Raw genomic sequence first — 13,017 nt, 5'->3', positions numbered from 1 at the left:
CAAAATGTAAAGACCATCAAGACTAGGAAGAAACTGCATCAACTAACGAGCAAAATCACCAGCTAACATCATAATGACAGGATCAAATTCACACATAACAATATTAACTTTAAATGTAAATGGACTAAATTTTCCAATTAAAAGACACAGACTGGCAAGTTGGATAAAGAGTCAAGACCCATCAGTGTGCTGTATTCAGGAAACCCATCTCACGTGCAGAGACACACATAGGCTCAAAATAAAAGGATGGAGGAAGATCTACCAAGCAAATGGAAAACAAAACAAGGCAGGGGTTGCAATCCTAGTCTCTGATAAAACAGACTTTAAACCAACAAAGATCAAAAGAGACAAAGAAGGCCATTACATAATGGTAAAGGGATCAATTCAACAAGAGGAGCTAACTATCCTAAATATTTATGCACCCAATACAGGAGCACCCAGATTCATAAAGCAAGTCCTGAGTGACCTACAAAGAGACTTAGACTCCCACACATTAATAATGGGAGACTTTAACACCCCACTGTCAACATTAGACAGATCAACGAGACAGAAAGTCAACAAGGATACCCAGGAATTGAACTCAGCTCTGCACCAAGCAGACCTAATAGACATCTACAGAACTCTCCACCCCAAATCAACAGAATATACATTTTTTTCAGCACCACACCACACCTATTCCAAAATTGACCACATAGTTGGAAGTAAAGCTCTCCTCAGCAAATGTAAAAGAACAGAAATTATAACAAACTATCTCTCAGACCACAGTGCAATCAAACTAGAACTCAGGATTAAGAATCTCACTCAAAGCCGCTCAACTACATGGAAACTGAACAACCTGCTCCTGAATGACTGCTGGGTACATAACGAAATGAAGGCAGAAATAAAGATGTTCTTTGAAACCAACGAGAACAAAGACACAACATACCAGAATCTCTGGGACGCATTCAAAGCAGTGTGCAGAGGGAAATTTATAGCACTAAATGCCCACAAGAGAAAGCAGGAAAGATCCAAAATTGACACCCTAACATCACAATTAAAAGAACTAGAAAAGCAAGAGCAAACACATTCAAAAGCTAGCAGAAGGCAAGAAATAACTAAAATCAGAGCAGAACTGAAGGAAATAGAGACACAAAAAACCCTTCAAAAAATTAATGAATCCAGGAGCTGGTTTTTTGAAAGGATCAACAAAATTGATAGACCGCTAGCAAGACTAATAAAGAAAAAAAGAGAGAAGAATCAAATAGACGCAATAAAAAATGATAAAGGGGATATCACCACCGATCCCACAGAAATACAAACTACCATCAGAGAATACTACAAACACCTCTACGCAAATAAACTAGAAAATCTAGAAGAAATGGATACATTCCTCGACACATACACTCTCCCAAGACTAAACCAGGAAGAAGTTGAATCTCTGAATAGACCAATAACAGGAGCTGAAATTGTGGCAATAATCAATAGTTTACCAACCAAAAAGAGTCCAGGACCAGATGGATTCACAGCCGAATTCTACCAGAGGTACAAGGAGGAACTGGTACCATTCCTTCTGAAACTATTCCAATCAATAGAAAAAGAGGGAATCCTCCCTAACTCATTTTATGAGGCCAGCATCATTCTGATACCAAAGCCTGGCAGAGACACAACCAAAAAAGAGAATTTTAGACCAATATCCTTGATGAACATTGATGCAAAAATCCTCAATAAAATACTGGCAAACCGAATCCAGCAGCACATCAAAAAGCTTATCCACCATGATCAAGTGGGCTTCATCCCTGGGATGCAAGGCTGGTTCAACATACGCAAATCAATAAATGTAATCCAGCATATAAACAGAGCCAAAGACAAAAACCACATGATTATCTCAATAGATGCAGAAAAAGCCTTTGACAAAATTCAACAACCCTTCATGCTGAAAACTCTCAATAAATTAGGTATTGATGGGACATATTTCAAAATAATAAGAGCTATCTATGACAAACCCACAGCCAATATCATACTGAATGGGCAAAAACTGGAAGCATTCCCTTTGAAAACTGGCACAAGACAGGGATGCCCTCTCTCACCGCTCCTATTCAACATAGTGTTGGAAGTTCTGGCCAGGGCAATCAGGCAGGAGAAGGAAATAAAGGGTATTCAATTAGGAAAAGAGGAAGTCAAATTGTCCCTGTTTGCAGACAACATGATTGTTTATCTAGAAAACCCCATTGTCTCAGCCCAAAATCTCCTTAAGCTGATAAGCAACTTCAGCAAAGTCTCAGGATACAAAATCAATGTACAAAAATCACAAGCATTCTTATACACCAACAACGGACAAACAGAGAGCCAAATCATGAGTGAACTCCCATTCACAATTGCTTCAAAGAGAATAAAATACCTAGGAATCCAACTTACAAGGGATGTGAAGCACCTCTTCAAGGAGAACTACAAACCACTGCTCAAGGAAATAAAAGAGGATACAAAGAAGTGGAAGAACATTCCTTGCTCATGGGTAGGAAGAATCAATATTGTGAAAATGGCCATACTGCCCAAGGTAATTTACAGATTCAATGCCATCCCCATCAAGCTACCAATGACTTTCTTCACAGAATTGGAAAAAAACTACTTTAAAGTTCATATGGAACCAAAAGAGAGCCCGCATCGCCAAGTCAATCCTAAGCCAAAAGAACAAAGCTGGAGGCATCACACTACCTGACTTCAAACTATACTACAAGGCTACAGTAACCAAAACAGCATGGTACTGGTACCAAAACAGAAATATAGATCAATGGAACAGAACAGAGCCCTCAGAAATAACGCCGCTTACCTACAACTATCTGATCTTTGACAAACCTGAGAAAAACAAGCAATGGGGAAAGGATTCCCTATTTAATAAATGGTGCTGGGAAAACTGGCTAGCCATATGTAGAAAGCTGAAACTGGATCCCTTCCTTACACCTTATACAAAAATCAATTCAAGATGGATTAAAGATTTAAACGTTAGACCTAAAACCATAAAAACCCTAGAAGAAAACCTAGGCATTACCATTCAGGACATAGGCTTGGGCAAGGACTTCATGTCCAAAACACCAAAAGCAATGGCAACAAAAGCCAAAATTGACAAATGGGATCTAATTAAACTAAAGAGCTTCTGCACAGCAAAAGAAACTACCATTAGAGTGAATAGGCAACCTACAACATGGGAGAAAATTTTCGCAACCTACTCATCTGACAAAGGGCTAATATCCAGAATCTACAGTGAACTCAAACAAATTTACAAGAAAAAAACAAACAACCCCATCAAAAAGTGGGCGAAGGACATGAACAGGCACTTCTCAAAAGAAGACATTTATGCAGCCAAAAAACACATGAAAAAATGCTCATCATCACTGGCCATCAGAGAAATGCAAATCAAAACACTATGAGATATCATCTCACACCAGTTAGAATGGCAATCATTAAAAAGTCAGGAAACAACAGGTGCTGGAGAGGATGTGGAGAAATAGGAACACTTTTACACTGTTGGTGGGACTGTAAACTAGTTCAACCATTGTGGAAGTCAGTGTGGAGATTCCTTAGGGATCTAGAACTAGAAATACCATTTGACCCAGCCATCCCATTACTGGGTATATACCCAAATGACTATAAATCATGCTGCTGTAAAGACACATGCACACGTATGTTTATTGCGGCATTATTCACAATAGCAAAGACTTGGAACCAACCCAAATGTCCAACAATGATAGACTGGATTAAGAAAATGTGGCACATATACACCATGGAATACTATGCAGCCATAAAAAATGATGAGTTCATATCCTTTGTAGGGACATGGATGAAATTGGAAACCATCATTCTCAGTAAACTATCGCAAGAACAAAAAACCAAACACCGCATATTCTCACTCATAGGTGGGAATTGAACAATGAGATCACATGGACACAGGAAGGGGAATATCATACTCTGGGGACTGTGGTGGGGAGGGGGGAGGGGGGAGGGATAGCATTGGGAGATACACCTAATGCTAGATGACGAGTTAGTGGGTGCAGCGCACCAGCATGGCACATGTATACATATGTAACTAACCTGCACAATGTGCACATGTACCCTAAAACTTAAAGTATAATAAAAAAAAATAAAAAAATAAAAATAATAAATAAATAAAAAATAAAAAGTAAATCGGAAGAGGGTTACAAAATATTTAGAAACAAATGAAAATAAAAACAAAAATGTCACACTTTGTGAAACAATGTTAAATTAGTACTTAAAAGAAATTTTATAATTTCAAATGTATTTACAGGAAGCAAGAAAACTTCAAAATAAAACAAAATATTCAATACAAAAATCTGAAAACTGAATAGAAACACTGAATACATTGAAAACAACAAGAAGAAAGGAAATAATGAATATAAGGACAGAAACAAATAAAAACTTAACAAAAAAAGTTAGCCAAAAAAACCACTTACTTCTTAGAAAGATTAATAAAATAGAGGTTGAAAAAGACCAATCAAACCAAAAAACAAGCAAGTAAGATACAAATCAACAAAATATAGAACAAAAGACCCTACAGATATAGAGAGATTTGCTAACATAAAAAAGTACTTTTTAAAAAATGTTACATTAGTTAGGAAATATAGATGAAAGACATATGTTTTTCAAAAATATAAATGCTGAAATTGTAACAAGAAGGATTTTTGTAAAAAAAAAATCCTGCATGATTTCATGTGTAAGACGGCCTAGAACAGGTTAACTAATCTAAGTAGAAAAATAAACTAGAAAGGGATCAAAGACCTAAATGTAAAAGGTAAAACTAGAAAACGCTCAGAAAAAACTATGAGTGTCAATCTTTGCAGTCTCAGGTTAGGCAAAGCCTTTTGTGATATGATCCGAAAACCACAAACAACAAAAGAAACATAGAAACTTCTAGAAACATCAAGAGAGTGAAAAGACAAGCCCCAGAGTGCAAAGAGGTCTGTGCAGACCAGGTGTCTCATAAGTGGTGTGCATACAGAATAGGTCCATAACTCTTCCGACTCCACGATGAAAGAATTACCCTACCAGGCCAAAAGGACACAGGATGTGAAGAGGCGTTGCTCTCGGGAAGACACACGAAGGGGCCAGGTGCCAGTGAGGTCACTCTGCGTCATCAGCCATCAGGGAAATGGGAATCAAGCCACACTCAGGCACCACCGCGCACCCACTAGCATGGCGGTCGGGACGCAGATGGGCAGTAACAAGGGCTGCTGAGGATGTGCAGAGCCCGGAACCCTCACGCACTGATGGGAGCGTAAAGCAGCCAAGAGTGCAGGTGCTTCGTGAAACGGTCTGGCAGTTCCTCAGCATCTAACCTCAGAGTGAAAGTGGGACCCAGCAGTTCCATTCCTAGCGGAATACATAAGAGAGGGGACGCCTATGTCCCCACAAAAACATGCACATGATGTTCATCACAGAATTGTTCATAACAGCCAAAAAGAGGAGATGACGCAAATGGCCATCAACTGATGGACAGCTACATAAAATGTGGTCAATCCATACGATGGGGTATGATTTGGCAATAAAAGGGAATAAAGTACTGGTACACGCTACAACACGGATGAACCTTGAAAACATGGTGCTGTGTGAGAGAAGCCAGGTGCACAAGGCTATGTATTGTATGATTCCCCTTATAGGAAATGTCCAGAATTGGCAAATCCATAGAGACAAAAAGATAGCAGTTGCCTAAGGTCAGGGAGGAGGACTGGGGCGGGGCGGGGGGAGGCGGGGCGGGAGTGAGGGTCGGGGGGCAGGAAATGGGTAATAGCTACTAATGGGGACAAATCCTTTTTTTTTTTTTTTTTTAGTTGATAAAAATGTTCTAAAATTGATTGCGGTGGTTTCACAATTCCATGAATACTAAAAAACACTAAATACACTTTAAACGGGTGAATTTTATGGTATATGAATTATAGTTCAGGAAAGCTGTTAAAATAAACGAACTGGTTCCTTTTGGAGAAAACAGGGCAGGAGAAATAGAGAGGAGAAGACATTTCTCTGGGCACAGCTTCTTGAATAGTTTTAACTTTTGGAATCACGACATTTTACATATTCAAATAATAAAATTATCAAGAATCGGGGAAAATGCTACAACAGAATGCCAACAAAGGAACCCAAGTGTCTGTCAAATGATTAGCCATCATCTGAAGGAGAGTCGGGACAAAACAAATTTAAGTAATTTTTGAAGACAGCACTTTGACTGCATACCCTTAGACTAAAGAAAAAAGCTGCAAACAGATCTGGAACTCTCCATGGGTTTGTTTCTTGTGGTCCTGTGGGTGGAGCCATTCCAAACCTGCTCTGTGTTACAGCGTGTTTGAACCATGCGTGATGCTGCCTCTGCTGCTGTGAGCCGCGGTCGTCACCATGCAAGACGGGATGCACAGGAATGAGGCAGGCAAGGAAGTGCCGTGGGGCTGGGTTGCAGCAGAGGTAGAAGGGTGTGGAGGTTCTGATGGCCCATGAGCAATGAGCACATCTCCCACCCACATCTTAACTTCTAAATTCCATTCCTCACTAAAAAGAACCAGAATTCTCAGAGAAAGGGCTGGATCCAACCGCACGGCAGAGAAGGCGCGTGTCTGCTGCACAGAAAATAAGGACATGGCCAGGCGCGTGGCTCACGCCTTTAATCCCAGCACTTTGGGAGGGCGAGGCAGGCGGATCACAAGGTCAAGAGATGGAGACCATCCTGGCCAACAAAGTGAAACTCCATCTGCACTAAAAATACAAAAATTACCCAGACATGGTGGCACATGCCTGTAGTCCTAGCTACTTGGAAAGCTGAGGCAGGAGAATCGCTTGAACCCAGGAGGCAGAGGTTGCAGTGAGCTGCCACTGCACTCCAGCCTGGCAACAGACTGAGGCTCCGTCCCAAAAAAAAAAAAAAAAAAAAAAGCAAGAAAGAAAAGAAAAGAAAGAAGGACGTGCTCCATATACACCACGGAATACTATGCAGCCATAAAAAAGGATGAGTTCGTGTCCTTTGCAGGGACATGGATGAAGTTGGAAACCATCATTCTGATAAAGCTATCACAAGGATAGAAAACCAAACACCGCATGTTCTCACTCATAGGTGGGAATTGAACAATGAGAAGACTTGGACACAGGAAGGGGAACATCACACTCTGGGGACTGTTGTGGGGTGGGGGGAGGGGGGAGGGATAGCACTGGGAGATATACCGAATGTAAATGATGAGTTAATGGGTGCAGCACACCAACATGGCACATGCATATGTAACAAACCTGCACATTGTGCGCATGTACCCTCGAACTTAAAGTATAATAAAAATAATAATAATAATAAAAAGAAATGCAGACATGTAAAAAAAAAAGAAAAAAGAAAATAAGGATGTGCTCAAAACAAGGACTGGTACAAAGAAGGACGATGCAACAGCCCGGACAGACCCCCACAGCAAACCTGGAACAACGGGAGCAGCAACATCAGAACAACAATCAAGTATAACCCACTATAAATAGAATAACGTTGCCGAACAGAGAATCCAAGAACCCACAGGGATAATAAACAAACACTGGGAAGAAAGTAGCCCTTCTTTATAGAATGCAGTAAGAAGTGACGGAGTTGGAAAATTAGCAATATTGAGCCATCACCGTGAAGGTTGACCCAATTGAGTGCAAACGTGACTTGGTGCCAGTGAGGCCAGCTTGGGGCAGGAGGCAGCTTTGTGTGCAGACAGGGCGTTCTCAGCCTCAGCAGATCTCCCGCAATATACTCAAGGACGAGGAAAATCAGTGACTGTTCAGAGGAGGAACCACCTTATCAGGGACCAAAATTAACATTGCCAATCAGGGCAAGCTGACAGACGTCTCTGTGTTTGATATCTCAAGGACACTGTTTACAGAGCACTCCAGCCAGAAATATATAACTCGAATTCCATCTTGACAAAATACCAGACCAAACCAAATTGAGGGCATTCTTTAATATAACCAGCTGGTATTTTTTTAGAAATATCACTGCTGTTAAAGACAAAGACAGGCTGAAGAACTGCAGCAGGTTAAAGAAGAATAAAGAGATGTGATTACTAAACAGAGCATGTGATCTGGTACTCTGTCCTGGACCAAGAAAAAAAAGGATAGGAAAGAAACCGTCAAAGTTGGAATGAAAACGGTAGATGAGATAAAAGGTACTGGCTCCATGTTACATTTCTTGAATTGATAGCTTATGTGGTTACATAAGAGAATATCCTTATTCTTACGAAATAAACATTGAATTTTTTTTTTTTTTTTTAGACACAGTCTCACTCTGTCACCCAGGCTGGAATGAGATTGCGTGATTTCGGCTCACTACAACCTCCACCTCCCGGGTTCAAGCAATTCTCCTGCCTCAGCTTCCCTAGTAGCTGGGATTACAGGTGTGCACCTGGTTAATTTGTTGTATTTTTAGTAGAGACGGGATTTCACCATGTTGGCCAGGCTGGTTTCGAACTCCTGGCATCAGGTGATCCACCCGCGTCAGCCTCCCAAAGTGCAGGGATGACAGATGTGAGCCACCGTACCCAGCCAATAAACACTAAAGTATTAAGGGGTAAGGGATATAAAGTAAAGTAGGGGAAAGAAAGAAAGAGGAAGAGGCAAGGAGAGGGACAGAGACAGAGGGAAAGGGAAGAGACACTGCTATGACAAAGGTGGCAAAAAGTTAAAAATAAATAAATAGGGATAAAGAGTATATGGAAGATTTGTTCTTTTTTCCCCCTGAAATTTCTGTAAGTTTGAAATTAGTTCAAAATAAGAAGCTAAAAACAAAAATAAAACGGAACAGAGTAACTTCCTTTAAACCAGGAAGCCTGCTTTTGAAGCTGCAGCATCTGAGATGCAGGCGGCGAGTCCAGCCCCTCCACTCTGTCTCCCCTCCCAGCCAAGATGATTTTTAAAAGTCCACAGTTGCAAACCGTAAGTGTCTCCTAGGGAGAGCTTTCTATCATTCACGTGGTTAACATGGTTAGCAGGTTAACACCTTCATCCTGTGTGTTTAGGAACGTCTGTGAGACAGGGTAAAGGTGAACACGGCAGGTGGGGCGTTTCCTTCACTTCTGCCGGTGAAGTGAGGCCGGTGTTGGGCCGGTGTTTTCCTTGCGTGATGGGACCCCAGGCTGTTGGCCCAGGGCTGTGCCACTCGTTGCTTCCCATGCCTGAGTGCGGATGTGGATCCTTATGCCTGCCCCTCATGGTGCCAACGGCAGGTGCCCCTATAGGCATCGGGACTGTATTTCAAGGGAAAAGGAGGCAGGAAGGGGCGGGAAGGTGTCCTCAATCCAGGCTTGCCTTCACTTGCAAAGGAAAACGCACTCAGCCGCAAGCCCTCCCCTTCTCAGTGGCCAGAACTGTGCTGTGTGCATGCCAAGGGCCAGAAGACAGACACCAGCTGGCAGAGGACTGTCTGACCAGGGACCCACGCTGGCAGAATGCAATTCCAGTCCTGCAACTAGTTCCAAATTAAAATGTAAAAAGCCACATTTAGCAAATGAGATTTTTCCTGAGCTTTATTTTTTTAAGGGCTGCGTGCTTTCTATTTGAGATAATCTGAAATTACAGAAAACACACAATGGGAATATCGCATGGTGGCCTCCACCTTTCTAAGCTTTGGCTGTTGCCACAAAACCACTCTACGGCTCTAATGTTCTGTGCTCCATGATTGTTTTGTGTGGAAACAAAATCTCTGGGGTTGACCAGATATGCTTGGAAATTCCTTGCAACAAATATTTGAAACAGCAGCTAAAATGCACTGTGTTCCAATTGGGATTTTGCATTTCCCATATGATTTTTGAAAAACAACACAGAAAACGTGAACGTTACAAGGACTATAAAAGTTTTCTATGTAGGCCAGTCATGGTGGCTCATGCCTGTAATTCCAGCACTTTGGGAGGCCAGTATGGGAGGACTGCCTGAGCCCACGAGTTTGAGACCAACCTGAGCCAGACAGCAAGACCCCATTTCTACACAACAAATTTAAAAATTAGCTAGGCATGGTGACATGCGCCTGTGATCCTAGCTACTTTGGAGGCTGAGGCAAGAGGATCACTTATGCCTAAGAGTTTAAGGTTACAGTGAGCCACGATCACGACACTGCACTCCACGCCTGGCCGACAGAGAGAGAACCTGTTTTGAATTTAAAAAAAAAAAGTTTTTTATGTAAAGTTTTGGCAGAAACTTTTCAGATTGAGACTTGACATTTAATAACTTTCTGTAATAATGGAGGATTTTAACTTTGGTTTAATTTTTGGAATCTTTTGATGGGTTTGAGGTTGCAGGTATCAAACCCTGCAGGAATGGGCTGTGCACGGCTTCAGGCGGGCTGGAGTGCTAACTGAGGCTGCCAAGCGTGAAACAGCACAACGGTAAAAGCAAAGTACATGTGGTGAGAAAAGAAATGAATTCACTCCATGGGCCTGCAGATGTGGAAAAGAAGTGTCACTAAGGCCAGGCGCCTGTGCTCTGGGGTTCCTGGCCAGGTTCCCAGAAGGAAGGGTGTGGTTTCTTTTTCCTGTTGGATGGCTGGCTGTGGGTCCTGGATACCTCGGAATCAATTCCAGACATTTGGGGTTGAGTCATCGGAAGAAAGGAAATAGAGACGTCTGAATTTTTCACATCACTATATTTTAAACATGATTAGGCAAGTATATTTTTGTTACTAAAATAGTAAATATATTTTACTAAGAGTGAAGTACATTTTGTTACTAAAAAGGAGAAAAGTTATTCAAAATGATAAATATCAAATTAATAAGCTCTCGCATTAGAAGAAAATAGGAAGAAAGTTAGCAAAGAAAGGGGTGAACTGAAAGCGTCAACATGCATTCGTGAAAGTCTGGGTGCGGTTTATTCTGATTTACTCTGAGGTGAGCTGAAATCAGGACCGCAGGGTGGGCGATGCATCTGTGACAAGGCTGGACAGACTCATGGGTGCCCGCCCCACCCTCCTCCTGCAGCCCCTCCCCCAGGGCAGGCCTCCTGTCCTGGGAGCCAGGCTGCTGGCATGTCACACAAAATCACGTGTGCTGGGTTCTGCACAGAGCAAAGCCAGGTATGCAGCACAAGGCAGGCTGTCTGGCTCTCGAAGACCCCGATAGAGAGCCCCCGCAGGCTGGGCATATTCTGACCCCAGAGGTGGCAGCTTCCTGCAGTTCCCTGATCTGTCATTCCTGTCCTGTGACTTCCAGGGAGGGGCAGCTCCTGGGAGACACACCAGCTGACACCTGGGACTCTGCCCTTCCTTCCTAGGCTGCTGTGTGAGTGGGGCTGGGGTCTGGAGACCCTGAGGGCTGCCCCAACACCAACACCCCTGCCTGTGCTCCTCTTGTGACATGGGTGCGTCCTGTCTTTACTGCCGAAGCCACAGCAGGGGTTTAGGGAGCCCGTGCATGTGACCGGTACCTGTCTAACTCCACGCTGCCTGTGTCACCGTAATCTGACCGGTACCTGTCTAACCCCATGCCGCCTGTGTCACCGTAATCTGACCGGTACCTGTCTAACCCCACGCCGCCTGTGCCACCGTAATCTGACCGGTACCTGTCTAACCCCACGCCGCCTGTGCCACCGTAATCTGACCGGTACCTGTCTAACCCCACGCCGCCTGTGCCACCGTAATCTGACCGGTACCTGTCTAACCCCACGCCGCCTGTGCCACCGTAATCTGACCGGTACCTGTCTAACCCCACGCCGCCTGTGCCACCGTAATCTGACCGGTACCTGTCTAACCCCACACCGCCTGTGTCACTGTAGGACAGAGCACAAAGGAGCACCCAGGATGCACACCTGACACACTTCGCAGCCGAGCCGCAAGCCTGAGGAGCGGGAGAACCTCGCAGTTCAGCGGCGTGAGGGCAGAGCGACGGAGCCCCTCCGCTTCTGTCTGCGTGAGCACATTCGCATAGAACAAGAGTTCTGACCTGGTCAAACAGTTGACACGCACATAATGGAGGAAACTTTTGGCATGCTATCAAATGCTTTGTCACATGCACACATCTCCTCCCCAGCATGAAGGAAAGGCAGCTGACTCTGGCCGACCCCACCCCAGGCTGGTCCCCACCAGAGGCCCGAGCGTTTCCCCTTCTGGCCACACGTTTCCAGTGGCCACCGTTCTCTACTGAGGACATCACCTCCAGCCGCTGGTCTTGCCAGGCACCCTGTGCGAGGGTGAAACTGGCTGCCCAGCCTCCCAGCCCTGCCCTTACCGTGGTAAATTCCCCCCTCAGCAGGTGTCCCCATATCAGCCCTTGGGTCTGTCCCCTGCAGGGCCCTGCCTGGCAGCCCTGGGTACCACTGGTTCATCCACTCCCTACTGCCAAGCAGCCATCCTGTGCCAGGGACACAGGGCTTAGAATCAATCAGAGAATAAAACAGATGCACCCCTGCCCGTGTGGAGCTCACAAAATTCTGACATGGGAGAGAACCACATTCACCGGGTGCTGATGCTGCAGTGTGACTGTGTCCCCTCCAGAATTCACATGACATTGTAATTGTCATTGCGGTGGTATTAAGAGGTGGGGCCCCCTACTCTTGCAAATGGCTTAATGCCTCATAAAAAGGCAGCGGAGAACTAGCTGAGGCCTCTTGACCTTCCATCCCCTCCACCACGTGAGGATGCAGTGTTCCCAGCAGAAACTAATCAGCCCACACCTTCATCTTGGACTTCCAGCCTCCAGAACTGTGAGAAATGATGTTCGTTCTTTTTTTTTTTTTTGAGATGGAGTCTCACTGTGTCACCCAGGCTGGAGTGCAATGGCGTGATCTCAGCTCACTGCAATCTCTACCTCCCAGGTTCAAGCAATTCTTCTACCTTAGCTTCCCAAGTAGCTGGGACCACAGGCATGCACCACCACCCCCGGCTAGTTTTGTTTTTTTAGTAGAGATGGGGTTTCACCATGTTGGCCAGGCTGGTTTCAAACTCCTGACCTCAAATGATCCACCCGCCTCAGCCTCCCAAAGTGCTGGGATTACAGGCGTGAGCCACCGTGCCTGGCCTGAATGTCTGTTCTTTATAAACTACCC

At 44.1% G+C, this 13,017-nt stretch overlaps 1 protein-coding gene across 1 annotated transcript; it reads right to left on the bottom strand.

Annotated features, from left to right (window-relative positions):
- Positions 1–10,605: 10,605 nt before the first annotated feature.
- On the bottom strand, positions 10,606–12,258 carry LOC107972932 (uncharacterized). The gene has a single exon (XM_024344983.3). It carries the CDS (start codon positions 12,120–12,122, stop codon positions 11,373–11,375), a length of 750 nt encoding a protein of 249 aa, XP_024200751.1. The 5' UTR covers positions 12,123–12,258; the 3' UTR covers positions 10,606–11,372.
- Between the last annotated feature and the right edge of the window lie 759 nt (positions 12,259–13,017).

Source organism: Pan troglodytes, chromosome 7, assembly GCF_028858775.2.
Source record: "Pan troglodytes isolate AG18354 chromosome 7, NHGRI_mPanTro3-v2.0_pri, whole genome shotgun sequence".
Taxonomy (NCBI): Eukaryota; Metazoa; Chordata; class Mammalia; order Primates; family Hominidae; genus Pan; species Pan troglodytes.
This window is presented reverse-complemented; position numbering and strand designations above follow the sequence as displayed.